The sequence below is a fragment of the Ahaetulla prasina genome, chromosome 2 (genome assembly GCF_028640845.1).
Source record: "Ahaetulla prasina isolate Xishuangbanna chromosome 2, ASM2864084v1, whole genome shotgun sequence".
In the NCBI taxonomy this organism is placed as follows: Eukaryota; Metazoa; Chordata; class Lepidosauria; order Squamata; family Colubridae; genus Ahaetulla; species Ahaetulla prasina.
In genome coordinates, this window is record NC_080540.1 from 50,774,323 (window position 1) to 50,794,684 (window position 20,362).

Here is a 20,362-nt window from a genome sequence, read left to right on the forward strand (position 1 = left end):
CATATAATAAATAGGCATGCCACCCATATAACAAACCATAACCTTCTATATTCAGAACTCTTTCCTCAGTTAAATTAATCCAATCAGTAATTAATGATAAAACAACTGCTTCATAATACAATTTTAAATTAGGCATTTTAAGACCCCTACTCTAAAAATGCTTTTTTAATCAAGTTCTTTTGATAAACTTCCTTACCCCTATATTCTATTTTATCAATCGTTCGTGATTTCTGTTTTTTCCTTATTAAATAGGCAAGCCATCTTCCTGGCTTATTGGCATTATTAAACGTATTATGTTTTACATATTGTAAATTAATTGCTACTTGATCTGCCATCAACATATTAAACTGACCTCTCAATATATTTATTGATTCTTTTATTTTACTATTTCCTGGGCTATTTATCAATAATTGTTCTTTCTTTTTAATTTCCTCTTCCAGTTCCTTTTTCTTTTTCTGCAATTTATTTTGTATTTAATATTCATTTGTATAAGATTTCCTCTCATATAAGCCTTACTGGAGTCCCAAATCATCTCTATAGATGTCTCTTTTTCATATTCATAATAAAAATTCTTTCATTTGTTTTTACATTCATTTACATTTTGTTCATATTTAAACAAATTCTCATTCAACCTCCATGATCTCCTAGCCTCCTTTTCCCGATCAAATTCAATCCAAACTGGACTATGATCAGATAAAGTTCTTGAACAAATCTTCGCCTTCTTCACTCTAGAATACAAGTCATTAGTAATCAAAATAAAATCAATCCTCGAAAATGATTGGTGCCTATCAGAAAAGAAGGTAAAATCCTCTCTTCTGTATTATGTTCTTCCAAATATCTCTTAATTCCAAGTCCTCCATCATTTCAAAAAAAGCCTTTGGTAATTTGGCCCGGCTTGATACCTTCCTTAAGCTTTTTTTGTCTTTTTGAGTATCCAACACACCATTCCAATCACCCATTAATATATATGATTTATAATCCCAAAATACTATTCTTTTATGTAAAAACTTGAAAAAATTTTCTTGTTGTTGATTTGGAGCATAAACTCCTATTAATAATGTCTTCTTTCCCTCCAACAAGAGTTCAATAGCAATGTATCTTCCTTGCTTATCCACCTCAATTAATTTTGCTGATATATCCTTCTTTATATATATAACTAAACCATTTTTTTTCTCCAAAGAGGAGGCAACAAAATGTACTCCCAGTTTTGAATTTATCAAATATTTCTGGTCTAAAGATCTAATATGTGTTTCTTGTAAACAAGTAATGTCATTTTTAAATTGTTTCAAATAATGAAATACTTTCCTTCTCTTCTGCGGTGAATTCAAACCATTAACATTCCAAGATAATAGTTTAATTGCCATTATCGGCCAAAGGAAACTTTTGGAACACTAGCCGCAAATCACATTTTGCTTTAGGCCTTGCTCCTCCCACTGTTTCCGTTGTAGTAGTTGCCAGTTGTTGTTGTGCCTTCATCTCTTGTTCCTTGCGGTTAGCAGCAGCTCTTGTCAGCCTTTGTTCTTTTGAATCTGGACCCGTCATAGGTATTTCCAACACTTGTAATAAATCTTCTTCCATCGCAATCTGTTCTTGAACCTGCTTCACTTCTCTTTCCTTCACTTCAGTCTCCTTTCTTCTAGCATCCAGTGGAGAAAGACTTCCAACTTTAATGCCTCAACATAAAATTCTCTGCTTTTCCAACTGTATTGAGACGATGTACTTTCCCTGCATAATATACTATTATACCAGTTGGAATATCCCATCTATATTCAATCTGACGTTTTTTAAGTTCATTCACCAGGAAGGCAAATTCCTTTCTAGCTCTTAACATTTTGGTGGAATTTCCTTTAATATTAAAATATCCTGACCAGCAATCTGAATCTTCTCCCCCTTATATGAGGCTTGCAAAATCTGATTTCTCACTGTTCTATTTGTAAAATAAATAACAACATCCCTTGGCAACTTTTTTTGCCTTGCTATCCAAGAATTCACACGATATATTTTATCAATTTGATAAGCCACATCTACTGGACGAGCTGCTAATATCTCAGCAAATACTTCAGAAAAAATTTCCCTTAAATCCTCTTCTTTATTCTCTTTCAGACCACGAATTCTTAGAGCAAATTCCATATTTCTGTATTGTATCAAAACTATTTCATCCTCTGTCTTTTCCATTTTACTTTGAAATTCAGCCATTTTATTTTCTAATTTTAAATTACATTGCTTAATTACTTCAACCTCCTCTTCTAATAAAATCACATTCGTTGCCAAACTTTGTACTGCCATTACAAATCCTTCTTTAACTTCTTTATTTCCCACTTGAATTTCTGATATCTGCTCTTTCATTTCAGACATCTCATCAGTTATAACTTTAAATTTTTCTTCTATAAAGCCTTTTAAGTTCTCTTGTAACGCCTCTAAATTCAATGTTCTAGTCTCTGCTGTATGAGCTGGAGAGGCACCAGCTGATAAAGTTCCAGAGCTCTTTGTTACAGTAGACTTTAATTGTTTGGCTGCCATCTTCTATAAAATTATTTATTTATTTATTTCCAACTTAATATTCACTTTAAATCTTCTTAACTTCTGAGAAACACAGTCTTTTAAAGCAGTATTTAAAAAATCTCCTAGATTCTATCAGCAGGCAGCAAAGAGTTAAAGCAGCAAGTAACATGCAAATTACCAACTGCAGAGGCACACGCTGAAAGTATCACTTTCGCTTTCCACTCGTTAACTTGTTAACAATTCGCCTCCATTTTCTTGCTGTTTTCAAGCTTGTTACAAAGTATCGGGGAATCGGCTTGGCTACTTGCTTAAAGTTCTCCCACTTTCGTTCTGTCCGGTATAATCCTTTATTGTCCAAAATAAATCTCGGCGTTTGGTCGTGGTGATTGGTTCCGCCAAAGCAGAAGAATCCTCGGATCTGGAGCTCTTCGGGTTGCTGGAGGGAACTTAACCCTTCAAACCCCTTTTTTCTCAGGGGCTTTAGGGAAATTCAACCTCTGCCCTCAGCTCACCCCTTCTCCTTCTCCCGAAGAGGGGGTTTTCCGAACCGCTGGACAGCAGATTTAAGCTGTCCTAGCGATTCCACATAATCCAGAGGTTGGTGATCGTAAAGATCACCGCCATCACCTACGGTGCCAAACAGGAAGTCTCTCATATTGCTTTACATTTCAAGGAATCAGGGGTGGGTTTCTACCGGTTAGGGTGAACTGGTAGCGGTGGCAGTGGGAGGCTCTGCCCACCCGCCCAGACATCATCAAAAACACTCTGTGCATGCACAGAAGCTCCGTGCACCCGCAAAGCAGGTGCGTGCCCCTGTGCGCTACCAATAGCGAACTGGTAGAATAGAATAGAGTAGAATAGAATTTTATTGGCCAAGTGTGATTGGACACACAAGGAATTTGTCTTGGTGCATATGCTCTCAGTGTACATAAAAGAAAAGATACGTTCATCAAGGTACAACATTTACAACACAATTAATGATCAATATATCAATATAAATCATAAGGATTGCCAGCAACAAGTTATAGTCATACAGTCATAAGTGGAAAGAGATTGGTGATGGGAACTATGAAACGATTAATAGTAGTGCAGATTCAGTAAATAGTCTGACAGTGTTGAGGGAATTATTTGTTTAGCAGAGTGATGGCCTTCGGGAAAAAACTGTTCTTGTGTCTAGTTGTTCTGGTGTGCAGTGCTCTATAGCATCGTTTTGAGGGTAGGAGTTGAAACAGTTTATGTCCAGGATGTGAGGGCTCTGTAAATATTTTCACGGCCCTCTTCTTGATTCGTGCAGTATACAGGTCCTCAATGGAAGGCAGGTTGGTAGCAATTATTTTTTCTGCAGTTCTAATTATCCTCTGAAGTCTGTGTTTTTCTTGTTGGGTTGCAGAACCGAACCAGACAGTTATAGAGGTGCAAATGACACTCAATAATTCCTCTGTAGATTTGGATCAGCAGCTCCTTGGGCAGTTTGAGCTTACTGAGTTGGCGCAGAAAGAACATTCTTTGTTGTCCTTTTTTAATGATGTTTTTGATGTTAGCTGTCCATTTGAGATCTTGTGATATGATAGAACCCAGAAATTTGAAGGTTTCTACTGTTGATACTATGTTGTCAAGTATTGTGAGAGGTGGAAGTATGGAAGGGTTTTTCCTAAAGTCTACCACCATTTCTACGGTTTTGAGTGTGTTCAGTTCCAGATTGTTTTGGTTGCACCACAAGGCTAGTCGTTCGACCTCTTGTCTATATGCGGATTCGTCATTGTCTCGAATGAGACCAATCACTGTTGTGTCATCTGCGAACTTCAGTAGCTTAACAGATGGATCATTGGATCATTGGTAGCGCTGGCATTTGAAACCCACTACTGCAAGGAACCCCAAGTATCTGGCACCAAAAAGCAGCTGCTTGGGAGCAATCTCATCTAACTTCCTAGTGACAAAGAGTACAGTTGGACACATTTTTTTATTCTCTGGGAAAAATTTCTAAGGACCTTCAGAAAACTCTCTGGATCCAGCTGGTTTCTTAGTCCAACTGTTTTGTCTATCATTCCTGCAGTTTGTGTGAGACAACAATATGCATGCACAGAGTGATCTGATCATGGCAAAAGACTGACAACTTGTCCCCCATCTTCTGATCACACCATCATTTTAAAGTAAACACTATGTCTCATATGCAATCTCTAGTCTGCCTAAGACCACAGAATGCTTGGGGAAAACCAGTGGTGTTTCAGTATATATCCTAAATTAAACGAAAAAAAAAATTACCTCAAAGGCAGAATGTATCATGTTCTATACCAAGCACATCAAATGTGTGAGATGAAAATAGTGCAATGAAACAAAATAGTCAATTAACACTGCAAGTTAATAGTTAGAAACTGAGGGACCATGACAGACTGGAGGTTGTGGGACGACTAGCCTTGTGGTGCGACTGGAACAATCTGAAACTGAGCACACTCAAAACCGTAGAAATGGTGGTAGACTTTAGGAGAAACCCTTCCATACTTCCACCTCTCATAATACTAGACAACACAGTATCAATATTAGAAACCTTCAAATTTCTAGGTTCTACCATATCGCAAGATCTAAAATGGACAGCTAACATCAAAAAGTCATCAAAAACGGACAACAAAGAATGTTCTTTCTGCGCCAACTCAGAAAGTTCAAATTGCCCAAGAAGCTGCTGATCCAGTTCTACAGAGGAATTATTGAGTCTGTCATCTGCACCTCTATAACTATCTGGTTTGGTTCTGCAACCCAACAAGACAGACACAGACTTCAGAGGATAATTAGAATTGCAGAAAAAACAATCACTACCAACCTGCCTTCCATTGAGGACCTGTATACTGCATGAGTCAAAAAGAGGGCTGTGAAAATATTTAAGATCCGTCACATCCTGGACATAAATTGTTTCAACTCCTACCCTCAAAATGATGCTACAAAGCACTGCACACCAGAACAACTAGACACAAGAACAGTTTTTCCCCAAGGCCATCTCTCTGCTAAACAAATAATTCCCTCAACACTGTCGAACTATTTACTAAATCTGCACTACTATTAATCTTCTCATCATTCCCATCATCCATCTCCTTCCACTTATGACTGTATGACTGTAACTTTGTTGCTTGTATCTTTACAATTTATGTTTATATTGATTGTTTCCTGATCGCTTATCTGTTGCCTATGACTATCATTAAGTGTTCTATCATTAAGTGTTAAATTTGTACCCTATGTCTATCATTAAGTGTTGTAAGTGTTGTGCCTTGATGAAGATATCTTTTCTTTTATGTACACGTAGAGCATATGCACCAAGATAAATTCCTTGTGTGTCCACTTGGCCAATAAAAAAAAAAAATCTATTTAGTTCTGCTGAAGCAAAAAGCCCGCTGGATGGCTTTGGGCCCGTCATTTTCTCTCAGCCCTAGGCATTAAATCCACTCTGATTTACTGGCTTTGGGTTCTGAGGCATACAGGACCACCAGCTTTATGAAGTGAAGATACACTAGTCAGGGAATAAAGAAAAATTATGAACAAATCGCTCCTCCAGAAGCATGATGACCTTTCTCATTTATCATCTGGAAGACTCAAACCCAAGAAACTCCGGCTGGCACTGGCACTTGCACAACATCTACCCAATACTGATTCCCAATGGAAAACCAAATGGATCAGTGAATGCCGAGATATAAGATGTCAGAGTGCACAGAGCGTGACTATGTGAGACAACCCAGGAGCAAATACAGTAAACAGAGGTTCGTTATTTAAATAGTAGTTTTATCTAAAAATAATATATACATACAAGTACTTTGGTCAGAACTCAAATGAACAGCAATCAACAATTACAGCATGGAAACACACACACACAGATACAGGGTCTCTTCTTATTACAGTGATATCAGTCCAAAAACAGTGCTGACTCATCCCTAGCATTACCCCATCGTAGTGGCTGATCAGCTCTTAAATCATGACAGAAGTCATATAAATGATCCCATAAAAAAAGTGCCACATTTTGAATTACCACGTTGGGAGGAAAATATATCTGGTTCAGTTCCAAACTGGAAGAAAGATGCTGGAAACAACATGGAGGCTGATTGGAAAAAAGGTGTATTGGTGAACAGAACCACACACAAAGACAGCATGCAGTTCTGGGTCAGCTAAACAACTAGCTGAGTTCTTATATGGCTCTGTGTTGTTGAAGTTTGAGATTTGTGCAATATGGGCTTTGTGTTTCTAAAGAATGTGTTGGGCAATTCCCATTGTGGTTGATGACTTATGTCCTGTGCTGGATTTTGGGTGAGGGTCTGCTTGTTATAATCCTATTACTTGGCTTTTGTTAGCTGTCAAACGTTACTGTAGGGGTTTTGAAATTATCCTGTCTTGAATGGACTTCTGCTGGAAGTATTTGCTTTGCTTATGAATGGAGCCATCTATGTAGTTGGCTTCCTCTTTTATTAAGCTCGTTATCTCCTTAACTGCCAGCATCTGCAGTTAGCTTCTTCTTACAATGTTTTCTTTAGGTGTCTGACTGGAATGTGGAATAGGCTTCAAGCAGTTTTTTATTAGTCTTGGTCTTTTGGCTTTTCTGAGGCTTTTCCTTATGGCTAATATTTTATTTGGGATAAAGGGGTGTGTGTGTTGACTTCTTCTTACATGTCATCCTGAATAGGATTTGCATCTCACATGTTGGGTCTCTCTGTACAAATGGGACATAGTATTTTCCCCACAATGTGACTGAGAGGGTCCTAGTCAAACTGTAAATCACATGGTGACCAGCTGTAAACTGAGGGCATATACTGGTCCAGGATGCAATTTTTTAAAAATATAAATGATGCTGTGCTTCAATGGTTAGATGGCCTAGGGCAGTGGTTCTCAACCCTTATAGTGCTGCGACCCCTTTAATACAATTCCCTACAATGTGGCGGCCCCTTTAATACAATTCCCCACGATGTGGCGACCCCAACCATAAAATTATTTTCGTTTTGAATTTATCGCGCCTGAAGCCGTATTGGCTAGCGATCTGAACTGCTTGCGATTGCCTTGAGGACAGAGGCATTAAAGCGGAGACTGCTCCCCTATTAAGTTTATTGCTCCTGAAGCCAGATTAGGCTAGCGATTGGGAGTGATTGCAGCTGTCTTGAGAGGGAGACATCAGAGCAAAGATTTCTCTCTTTTTTAATTCATCACGCCTGAAGCCGAATTCGGCTAGTGATCTGAAGAGCCTGCAGCTGGCTTGTGGAGTCAACCATTGGAGCGCGATTCTTTGACTCGCAAGTATACTTCCCATATTTCCGATGGTCTTAGGCGACCTCTGGCAAATTGTCATTCGACCCCCAATGGGGTCCTGACCCACAGGTTGAGAACCGCTGGCCTATGGCCTAGGCCCATGATGGCGAACCTATGACCTGTGTGCCACAGGTGGCACGCGGAGCCCTCTCTGCGACCAAGTCAGCCATCACCCCAGCCCAGCTCCACAGCCAGCCAGTCTTTGGGTCTTTGTCATGCATGCACGGGGGTGGGGGGGGCATGTGCACAGGGGTGCTTGCATTGCATTTTGGGGGTTCATATGCATGCCCCCCCATGCCCTGTTTTGGGCCTGGAAGGCCTCCTGCACCAATCTGGAAGCCAGCACGGGGCACCGTGCAAGCCCCACTCCCCGTGCCGTTTTGGGCCTGGAAAGCTCAACCTGGAAGCCAAAACAGGGTGTGGGGAGGTGGTGCATGCGTAGGGGACGTGTGTGCATGTGCAGGTGGCACTCGCACTGCATTTTGGGGGTTTGCACATGTGCATCCGCATACATACATGCATGTTTTGGGCACTCGGTCCAGAAACGGTTAGCCATCACTGGCCTAGGCCCTAGAGATTGGTATTTGAACAGGGCCTCTGGTGGCTCAGCAGACTAAGTCTGTCTGTTATTAACACAGCTGCTTGCAATTACAGCAAGTTCAAGTCCCACCAGGCCCAAGGTTGACTCAGCCTTCCATCCTTTATAAGGTAGGTAAAATGAGGACCCAGATTGTTGGGGGCAATAAAGTTGACTTTGTATATAATATACAAATGGATGAAGACTATTGCTTAACACAATGTAAGCCGCCCTGAGTCTTCGGAGAAGGGCGGGGTATAAATTCAAAATAAAAAAAATAAAAAAAACATAGATCTTTTTAACATTTATATTTTGTTGTGCTTTACTAATTTAGATGTAATGTTGATAGATATTGCTAGTCCGTGTGTGATATGCCCTAGACTAACTAAATAATTATAATAAGCCCTAGAAAGCAGGCAATTGGCAAACCACTTCCAAACTCATGCCAAGAAAACCGCAGGGACTTGTCCAGGCAGTGGCAACGAATCAAAACTGACTCAAAGGCACGTGCGCACAAACAAAATAACAATTCAACCAGGATCAAGGTCTCACTTAACATCACTTCAAAGTGAATTCTGGCTCAAATTTCTTCCTGATCGGGGCGAGAGGCAGGAATTGCACCCAGAGGTGAGAAAGAGCAAAATTTTTGAACCCAGACCAGCTTTGGCTCCCCCGGCTCCTCCCAGCGTCTCCTTTTGCTGCCTCGGCTCTCTATCAGGTGGAGTTTTAAAAGGAAGGTGTTCTTGTCCGTCCCACTCGGCCTCTCCGCCTCCTTGAAGTCTTCCACGGGTGTGGCGCCTCGCCGCTGCCGGCAGAGGCCGCTGTGAGGCCACCCGCGAGCAAGCCGGAGAGACGGGAGCCGTTCTTGTCCTACGGCACGCCGAGCCCGTCATATGACCCACGGACGCCAGGAGCCAGAGGGGGGAACAGCTGCAGCCGCCGGGAGTGAGTCGGTGTCGTGGTGACGGAAGGCGAAGCGGAACGAGTTGAGCCGGCGAGGCGGACGCAGGGGAGAGAGAGACGCGGGGGGCTGGGCTGCTGTCGCTGCCACCATGCTGGCCTTGTTGTCTCGGCTGCTGGACTGGTTCCGGTCGCTCTTCTGGAAGGAAGAGATGGAGCTGACGCTGGTCGGGCTGCAGTACTCGGGCAAGACCACCTTCGTCAACGTCATCGCGGTGAGAGAGGCTTCGGAGCGCCCCCCCGACCACCACAGCCCCGGCTCGGCTCGGCTCTTTCTGCCCGGCTGGAGTTTGGGGAGGGGAAAGAGAAGGGGTTGCCCCGGGTGGCTGCTTCGCCGCCTGCCCGGGAATCCACAGCGGGACCAGAAACCGGCTCATCATCCCCCTTATATTTATATATATATTTAAAGTGCCTCCTGCATATAGGAGAAAGGTGCCACGGCAGGAGAACGTGTCCCACGCAACCTGGGAGGGTGGTGGTGGTGAAAGCCCTTTGGTCTGCAAACGCTGGCTTTTAAATGCTGCCTTTACGGTGGCGGCTTGTTAAGCAGGGTCACGTACGAAAAACGCCTGCAAAGAAGAAAGATCGATCCTTTCCTCTCCCACCCCTTCCCGAGTCTATTCCCCACGCACGATGTTTTCTGGGCAGCGTTGGCGCTACATACTAGTAAGCTATCCGGGCCCCCGTGGCTTGGTGCAGGTTATTAAGCTTCGGATGCTGCTGCCTGTTTTAGGAACTGAGGCTTCGTCTTTTTTGGGCATGGGGTGGGGCTGAGGATTTCTTCATTTCTTTCTGGGATTTTTTTTTTTAAAACCCAATTGTTCTTACTCAACGTTTTGGAGAAAACCAGATTGGTATCTTCACCTGGCTGGACCGGAGCTTCCTGCGTAGTAAGCGCTCCTTTGGGATGAGCAAGGTCAGGAGCTGCTTGCTCTGAATTAACCCTCCCTCCCGTCCTTGGGGCTGTTGTCATTCTGAATCTTCTGTGGGTGTGGCATCCCGCCCCCCCCCCCCAAAAAGGAATCGTCTAATAGTGTAGGGTAGAGATTCCCCAGGGTGGCGGAGGAGACAAAAAAACAGGCAGTTTGGCTTTATGGCGCTCTGCCTTGCTTTGGGGTTTTTCCTGCCTTTTGAAGAAATGGGATGCAAGGTTTAAGATTTGACACTGAATGCAAGATCACTTATATGTAGAGAATGCACTTACATGTGTAGAGATTGGCCTCGTTATGTAGGACTGAATATTGTGGGATCCATCAGAGAACTCAGGGTTGTCCTGGAAGCTCCCCTGTGTGTCTGAGATTTTCCAGAAAACATATAGATGGCTCACTCATATATCAAAAGTTGGTTATAACATTCAAAATTTATTGTACATTTTTAACCACTTGCCTGTAGTCTTGCTTTCCTAAGTGAGAATTGAGGCTACCTCTTGTGGAACTAGCAATCTTCTTGCACCTCAGAGGCAAGGTATTCTGTGGTGTAACAGATACTTTTCTTTGTCGTAGTCTTAATTTTACCTGGATGCTAATTTTCTTCTCAGACAGTATTAAAACAATTAGCTCTGTGAACTTATGCATGTATATTTAGTAGTAATTCTCAGTTAAGTGGGATAACTCTCAAAAGTTTTGTAACTTGCAGTCTTAGATACAAACAGAAATCTTTTGGTATGCTTTGGGATTTGGGAATATGAATCTTCATCAGATAATTTGTAGCAAAAATTACAATGTTATAGTTTAATAGGCTTTTATCCATACAGCTTCTTAGAACAGTGCTTTTTATCTATTACTTTGGTACTGGAATAAGCTGAATTTGTATGGCATACTTAATAAAGACTGAGGGGATTTAGAAAGATAAGAGTTAGTGAGTAACATCTATGAGAGTCATATGATAGAACAAAGTGGCCTTTTACTTAAAGCAGCAACAATAGGAGGGTGGGGTCAAACTGCTGATGGAAACTGGTTGGGATAGATTAAGAAATGCTTTTGCAGCGGTACAGTTTAGAACAGTGGTTCCCAACCTTTTCTTGTTTGAGGCACAACCTTTTCTTGTTTGAGGCACCCTTTTCTTGTTTGAGGCACAACCTTTTCTTGTTTGAGGCACAACCTTTTCTTGTTTGAGGCACAACCTTTTCTTGTTTGAGGCACAACCTTTTCTTGTTTGAGGCACAACCTTTTCTTGTTTGAGGCACAACCTTTTCTTGTTTGAGGCACAACCTTTTCTTGTTTGAGGCACAACCTTTTCTTGTTTGAGGCAGAACATGCCTCTTTAATTTAGCAGTTGACTTGATTATGCATGCTGAAATTAGCTCAAAATTCTTTGTTGGTGTTTTTTTTTAATGTGTTAGTTTTTACAGAACAAACAAGGTATGTGTAGCTAAGTTGGGTGTTCTTGGTAACAGTATTGTTCACTGTTGGTCTAGAATTATCATTTTGGTATATTTAAGGTATTTGTAATGTTGTAATTTACAGTTTTTGTATTGTTATAATTTACAGTTATGGTTTTATAGCTTGCAGTATAACACTACAGCTTCATCACATGTTAAATACTACTAGTTCTTTACAGCCCCTCCCTCAATATAATAAACTTGGTATGTAAATATTTTCTCTTTTTGATTATGAAACTTAGAAATGGATCCTGCTTGGCTTTTATTACATTTGTATCAATAATGTGCATAAAAAAAGAATAAGCAAGGAAGGTACTTTACAAACCAAACTATGCTTTGTAGAGAATACCATGTAATCTTGCCCTGAACTTAGGGAACAGTGCATTTGTAAATATATTTAAATGAGTTATCACTCTTACTAGCAAAATGTGTAAGTATATTATCTGTGATAGAAGCAGGCAATTGAAGCAATTTAAATTTTAAAATTCATTGATATATTGTATTTTTTTTAAGTATGATGGATACAACCCTAATTCTGACAAGATTTTCAGATGCCTTCTTAAGGGGGTATTTAAATGAAACTGACCTCTGTTTTTTTTGGGTGGATTAATGTTCTAGGATCCAATCTGGGTCAGTCACTGGACCTTCTGCTAGAGAAAGGAATTCTCTGAAGATTGAGTCTGAAATTCAGAAGACAAAACCTCTGGTCCCAGTGACTGACCCAGACTGGATCCTGCAACATTATTCTGGGATCATAAACACATGGCACAACATAGGAGAACAAACCCCTCAGGACTACATTCAGCAGTCCCTCTGCATTTAAAAGACAAAGGCCACTCTTTTGAAGACAGTAAAGTCCACATTTTGGACAGAGAGGACCACTGGTTTAAAAGAGGGGTCAAAGAGACCATCTGTGTCAAAATTGAACAGCCCTCTCTCAACAGAGGGGGAGAAATATAGCATCTTCAATCTACAACACAGTCCTTTTAACAGTTCCAAGAAGGCTCCACACCCATTTGTATCACTCAGGTGACCCTGATGAAACATAAACTTCCAGGTGACCTTAATGACTTGCATTGAATGCAAATGACCAGCTGTCTGCAAGGAAAATAAATCCTTCCATTTCCCACCATCCAGTCATAGCTGAAGAAGCTTTTTGGATAAGAAGTGAAATGTCTTCAAAGAAAAACCAGAAAGCCCAGTTGCCTTTTGAAAAAGCACCTTTGGGACAAACATGACTTGGATGTCTGAGAATCTCCATAGATATTATCCTGTGATCTATATATATTTGCCTTCATTTGTTATTCATGTTCTATTTGGGAGATGAGCTTGTTGACATGTTCTTTTTAATTTGGTTGATACATGCAGAAAAGCTTTAGTATAGATTAGGTAAAATAGGATCCTAAGATACAGTCTTGTTCATTGTTTGAAAGGTTCTTGATGTGTTCTCTGGCAGCAAAACACTATTTTTGAGGAAGAATGTAGCTCGTATCTATAGGTTGTTGAGTAGGTGCTTGAAGATTCTACTCTATTTGATTCACTCTTTTATTTCAGGTCCTGTATTTTATTTGGATGGGTATAGGTTAGAGTTGGGATTTAAAGTTTAACTAATCCAACATTTTCCCTGAAATAATTTACTTCTAAAGTGGGGAAATCATTGCAGGTTCCTTAAGAAATTGATGAAGGAAATAGACAAATTCTCTCCCTCTTATTCCTATATAATTTTTTTTTAAAAAAATGTTTAGAAATGGTGCTTTGGGCATTGCTAAAAATTCATAAGAGTTTTGGGTCTGAACCACAAATAAAATAGGTCCTGAAATTGATTCTGAATAGGGATTTCTCCTTTAAATTTAAAATATATTGATGACTTCTGTGGCTGATAAAAGAGAAGTAAACTACAGAAGGCTGAAATCAGCCCACTTGCCTAGGTAAAAGAAAATAACAGGAAAATTAGGCAAATATTCATGGAATATATTTCTATGATCAGCACTCAAGTACTAAATGTATTGCTATGACAATGTTTTGCAGAATACTTGAGTTAATATATAGCCAAATTTTATTAGTTAATTTTATTAAACTAATAAAACATGATCCTGAATGTCTTGTTCTTTGACAATTATATTACTTTTTTGAAGTTTACAAAGCAAATATCTTTAAGTGAGGTATTATTGAATTATAATGGTGAAGCCAAAATATATCAGCAATGATTTATGCTAGTTTCTTACTCCAATTATTTTTTGAGATGAGAAGGCTGTCTGTGTTAGCTTCCTTTCAAAATAATCTTCAAAGTAAACATGCCCTCTTGTAACCTCTTGTAACCTTTCAGATGAATTGTCAGCTATCTTTAACTTGGCATGTGTGGCTGTGTTTGTATAGATGAAATAAGATTTTTGTTTTTATTGATGAATCAAATTATTGGAAAAAAAACAGCATCAACTGAGTTGCTATTTATAACATAATTTTTATTTACGAAAAAGAATTTTTCATCTTAATAAAAATTGGTTTATTAGTCTAAAATGGAATAACATAGAGCAGGTTGAGATACAGAATTCTATGTGGAAAGAAGGGAAGGTTTTGTATATAAGAAAATTAAACTTAAATTTTTAAAGCAGAAATAGAATTTATTATAAGTGATAGACAATTATTTGTTAATTCAATTTGTGTAGTCATAAGATTACCAAATCTGAGCATAAAAAGTACAGATAACGACAAAATAACTACAGAAAGCCCTAATTCTTGGCTGTCATGTAATGGTTACGCTGATTTTTAAACTTCAGTTACCCAGCCCTATTAAGATGTTTCTTATTTCTCAGTTGAGTAAAAAGCTATTAAAATGTATCTTCACAAGTCCATTGATTAACTTTAATAATTAACTTATTTCTTAATTTATATAATGCTCTCTTTCAGGAGTCAACTAGGCTCAAATAAGTCCCAAATAAAAATTGGTTTATTTAGGTCATGACCAATATTTTGAATAGTGTCCAGAAACACTTTGAGGATAACCAATATATCTGGGTTAACAAGTGAGTTATGCATTTATAACTCAACTAGCTGAATACTGTGCTCCACTGCGAAACTATGTGATTGGGCTTGGTAAATCAACACAGCTTGAAAATTAATGAATAGTTACAATCAGCCTCTTCTCTCCCCTTCTCTCCCTTAGGCTTGTCCCACAGAATCCCCCTATCCTATCTCCTTCTCTCCCTGAGGCTTGCCCCACAGAATCCTCCCCTATCCTATCCCCTTCTCTCCCTGAGGCTTGCCCCACAGAAGCCTCTCTTATCCTATCCCCTTCTCACCAGAGTTATTTTCAGATTGGGAGGGGGAATAGAAACTAATTAGCATCAGAGTGTGTTAATAATAATATAGGAAATACTAATGCTCTGATGGTCATTTCGAAAAATCCTTTCTTAGTGAGCACCTAGAAGCCAAGAGGAACATACATGACAAATTTCAAGTTTGTAGGCTTTACGGTTCTGGAGATTTTGTGATTATGGCATGAGTGGTTTTCACTTTTATATATATAGATTTGGCTGCAGCGCAGTGGCTTTGTTGTTATTGCCATATGGTAAATGCTACATTGTTTTAGATGGTATTACAAACCTGCTTTACTTTTGTATTGGTCTTCCATTGATAACAATATCTCTCCAATAACAGATTTAAATTAATAATTCATAATTTACCAAATTATAGGCTCAGGACTTTGGCTTATTTTGTATTGGTGTTCTTGTGCCCTTTTAATATTTATTGAACGTTAAAAGATAGAATCCTTTCTTAGATTGGAGTTGATACATATTTAATGTTTTACCTAATTACTTCATCATAATTCTTGTATTACAAGTTTTGTTTAAGAACTAAAGTGAACATAATGGTCAGAAATCTAGGTAAAACTTTCATTTTTTTTTCATTTTGGGAATGAAATTAGACTGTGATTTTATATACCTTTTCTTTTGGGTAGTAAAGTATAGGATAGTATTATAAATTGTCTATGGCATACAAGCCAAGAGGAACATACATGGCAAATTTCAAGTTTGTAGGCTTTACGGTTCTGGAGATTTTGTGATTATGGCATGAGTGGTTTTCACTTTTATATATATAGATTTGGCTGTAGCGCAATGGCTTTGTTGTTAGAAAAGGTATATTTGTATTTATGTGCAGGCCTCATTGTAGCAAGTATCTCTGGAACAATTTCACTTATGTTAATGATAATAAAGATAGTCTTAGACTTACAACTATTCATTTCGTGACAGTTTGAAGTTACAACAGCACTGAAAAAAATGTCTTACAACCATTTTTCACACTTATGACCATTACAGCATCCCTTTGGTCACATGATCAAATTTCAAACACTTGGAAATTGGCATGTATTTATGATGGTTGCAATGTCCCGGGGTCATGCGACCTTCTGACAAGCAAAATCATGTTACAAAGAACCATGTTACTAACTTAACAGCTGTGGTGATTTACTTAACAGCTTGTGGCAAGGAAGGTCGTAAGATGGGTCAAAATGTTCATAAAAACTGTTTTGTTTAGCAATGGACATTTTGGGCTGTATTGTCATATTGAGGACTACCTGTACAGCATGGCTTTTAACTGCAAAGTAAACCTTATGTACAGTGTAGTTTCTTATGTAGTCATGTAGTTTCTTATGTCATTCAAACTGGATCATGACATTTTCCAAACGGATATAATAGTAGACTCATGAAATAAGATGTTACAAAACTGGATTTACTACAAAAGAATACCCAGCCCAATAAATTTACCCAGTAAATTCAGAATATTTTAATAACATTGAAATCATCTGTTACGAAGCAAAGCATGCCACTCCACTTAGTGTATTAAAGCAAAGGTTGCAGAATTGTATATGCTCTTTTTCTAATTTTATGGAATAATATTTTTGGTTGTTAGTGATTGCCAACATGATGCTGTTTTGCTAATTTATGGCTACTGGGGCTAAAGCTAGTGGACAGTTCCATGGCTGATTTTGATATATGAAGGTTTAGCAGTGACCTTTGCTAAACCTTTCTTGTGATCTTTATTAAAAGCCTACAGATGCAAAGCACAAACATGTTGCAGCTCTAAATATGAAAAAGAATGCAAAAAAAATAATGAAATGGTTTTTTGTAGGAAATATATTTTTAAATATATTTTAATTAAGGGCCATATTTAATAAGTTTTTTAATTACTGTTTTAACTTGTATTTATTCATTGTTATTTTATCTGGCTGTGAACTGCCCTGAGTCCTTCGGGAGAAGGGCGGTATAAAAATTTAATTAAATTAATTAAATAAAAATATATACAAATATATCCCAAGTGAAAAGGAAATTACAGCTGCATTTCAGTTAAAATATGCTTGCAAATAAGGCAATCGGTTTTAAGGCAATGGCAAACCCTTCACATTAAACAATTGAATCTATCCAGATATCAGTATGTTGATTTGTGTAGCATATTGACAATAGGGGGAGGAGTGTTGAGGGAAATTGTTTCTGATTTACCTAGACAGAGATGTTGAGTTTCCTTGTGGAGCCAGGTGAAAAAAGTTTCCCTAGGCCTAAAATTAATGTTTCTGTTTTTGGTCATATGTACTACTTTCATAATAAGAATGAAGTCAGTTTATTTATACAGTTATATAGAGCATTCACTACAGAGGAATTATTGAGTCTGTCATTTGCACCTCTATAACTGTCTGGTTCGGTTCTGCAACCCAACAAGAAAAACCCAGACTTCAGAGGATAATTAGAACTGCAGAAAAAATAATTGCTACCAACCTGCCTTCCATTGAGGACCTGTATACTGCACGAATCAAGAAGAGGGCCGTGAAAATATTCGCAGATCCCTCGCATCCTGGACATAAACTGTTTCAACTCCTACCCTCAAAACGACGCTATAGAGCACTGCACACCAGAACAACTAGACACAAGAACAGTTTTTTCCCGAAGGCCATCACTCTGCTAAACAAATAATTCCCTCAACACTGTCAGACTATTTACTGAATCTGCACTACTATTAATCGTTTCATAGTTCCCATCACCAATCTCTTTCCACTTATGACTGTATGACTATAACTTGTTGCTGACAATCCTTATGATTTATATTGATATATTGATCATCAATTGTGTTGTAAATGTTGTACCTTGATGAACGTATCTTTTCTTTTATGTACACTGAGAGCATATGCACCAAGACAAATTCCTTGTGTGTCCAATCACACTTGGCCAATAAAATTCTATTCTAAAGGATTTCAGGTGGTTTGCAAAACAGAATACAGTGTGTAAATCTAGCCTAATTAAGCCAGCCCATTGCCACCAGTGCATCTATTCATTTTGTGGAATATCATTTTGGAGACTAGAAGGTGGAGGCATTCCATATCTCGGATGATGCGGTGTTGGGTTGGGGGGCGGGAAAGGAAAGCCACTGGAAAGGTGTGTCAAGGTTTCACTGTCCTTATCTCCAGGGAATGGTAACTCTTAGCGTTGATTGATTATTGATTATGGGCCAAGTCCTTTTAGACTCCTAGCAACCACAGATTTTCTTCATTTCAATTCTTATCTTGCTCTTTCAATGTGCATTGATCGCCATCGTAATTCAATCCACCCATTTAGTTGTTTGTCATCTTCTTCTCCTCTAACTTTCCCAGCATTAGAGCCTTTTCCAGAGAGCTGGGTGTTCACCTAATGCATCTATCAGTTTTCTTGGCTGTCCACAGTATACTCAGGAGACTTCTCTAAGTTCCGTGTTCAAAGGTGTCAATATTCTTCCTATCCTGTTTGTTAAAGATGAACTTTTGCTTCCCTAGAGTATCACAGGAAATACCATGGCTTGTGTGATTCTGATATTTAGCATATTTTGATATTTAAATGCACATGGCAAGATGAATCTGGGTGGGATAGTTGATTTTGTAGGTACCTGGATACCAAGCCCTGTAGTGCTTTAAAGCAGCACTTTGAATTAGACTGCAAACAAAACAGTAGACAGCAGTTATACTGTTAAACATGCCATGTTCATTTAGCAGATGAGTACTTCATTTTCATTCAAATGAGCACTGGAAGCATCCAAGTTTCTTCAAAAGCAGCTGCTTGTAATACACGCTACAAGTCTTATTACCTGTTTCCACCTAGTCTGAATATTTAATGGCAATTTACAATCTGATAGTCATAAAACATAAAATCACAGTTGAAAGCAAAGAAGATAATATTTAGTTTTTGTTGCTTCAATTGCAATTGATTCTAAGTGATGAACCAACTACTTATACTGTCATGACCTCATGACAGAACTTGGGTCTGAGGAGGACGATGAGATGGAGCTTGGGTTGACAGAGGAATGACTGGAGGAACAGGATGAAACAATCCCAGGTCCCTCGGAAAGGTTGCCAGCAAAGGAGAGAGGGCTCAGGATGACCAAGCAAGGGGGGAGGAGAGAGCAGACAGTGGAGCTCCAGTGATGAGCAATTACCTGAGCAATTACCTGAGCATTCTCCGTGCTCATTACCTGAGCACAGAGAATGGAGAGGAGGAGGGATCAGTGCAGGCAACCCCACTACTCAGGAGGAGGGCACCCCGCCCCTCTTCAAAAGGCTCACCTGGGGAATGAGATTTAAAGAGATGCTGTTGGGAGGGGTACTTGTCGGGAACAAGCATTGCCTTTTTCCAGTTTCATGTGCTGTTACCAGCAACTGGATACTTTGCTTGCCTTACCCTGTTTGCCTTTCCCTGCTTGCATTGCTTGCCTTGCTTAGCTATGTGTGACTTTGCGGCAACCCAGTTCTGTTCTGGGTTGTGCTGCAGTCCCAGTGAACTCTTCCTGTGACGAGGACTCCTTGGAACCAAATTCCCTGAACTGTGGCTGCTCTCAGAACTGTGTTGCTCCTCTGGACTAATAGCAGTCAGGAACTATTGGAGGTGTGTGTTTAGAGCTTTGTTCCTGGACTTGGAGTAAACGGTGGGACTTTTGGGGGAAAGTTGGAGCAATAATAATAACTGATGATTTTATGAGCAATAACTCATAAAATCGTCTGCTACAATGTCCTTCCTGTCGAAGACTACTTCAGCTTCAATCGCAACAATACACGACAGATTTAAACTTAATGTGAACTGCTCCAATCTTGATTGTAGAAAATATGACTTCAGTAACAGAGTTGTTAATACCTGGAATACATTGCCTGACTCTGTGGTCTCTTCCCAAAATCCCCAAAGCTTTAACCAAAAACTGTCTACTATTGACCTCACCCTGTTCCTAAGAGGTCTGTAAGGGGTGTGCCTAAGAGCACCAGCATCCCTACCGTTCCTGTCCTAGTGTTCCCTTTGATTGTATCCAATTCATATGGTTATTTCATGCTTATACTTATATATACTGTTGTGTTTGACAAATAAATAAATAAATAAAATAAAAATAAAGGAGAGTTAAGCCTTTATTCCAACTTTGCTGCTTCCGTGCCCAGCCCTGGGTTATCACATATGCATAATAAATGCTAACAACAATAGATCATGTCTGATCTCACTAAGACAACAGTATTATACCTTGAAGGCTGTTGAGTTCAAGTACAGGTGGTCCTCTGTCAATGACTCTTCATTCCACAACCGTTTGACTATACAACAGTGCTGAATGAATGGTACTTAATCACTGGTCCTCAAAGTTCTGGCTGTTAAAGTACCCCTGCAGTTATGCAATTG

General features: G+C 39.3%; 1 protein-coding gene across 1 annotated transcript in view; it reads left to right on the forward strand.

Annotated features, from left to right (window-relative positions):
• The first annotated feature begins 9,220 nt into the window (after positions 1-9,220).
• The window catches only part of ARL8B (ADP ribosylation factor like GTPase 8B), a 35,560-nt gene continuing 24,418 nt past the window's right edge, over positions 9,221-20,362 (forward strand). The window contains exon 1 of the mRNA XM_058168529.1: positions 9,221-9,528. Within this exon, the coding sequence (XP_058024512.1) occupies positions 9,406-9,528 (123 nt within the window). The 5' untranslated portion in view covers positions 9,221-9,405. The remainder of the gene's footprint in view (positions 9,529-20,362) is intronic.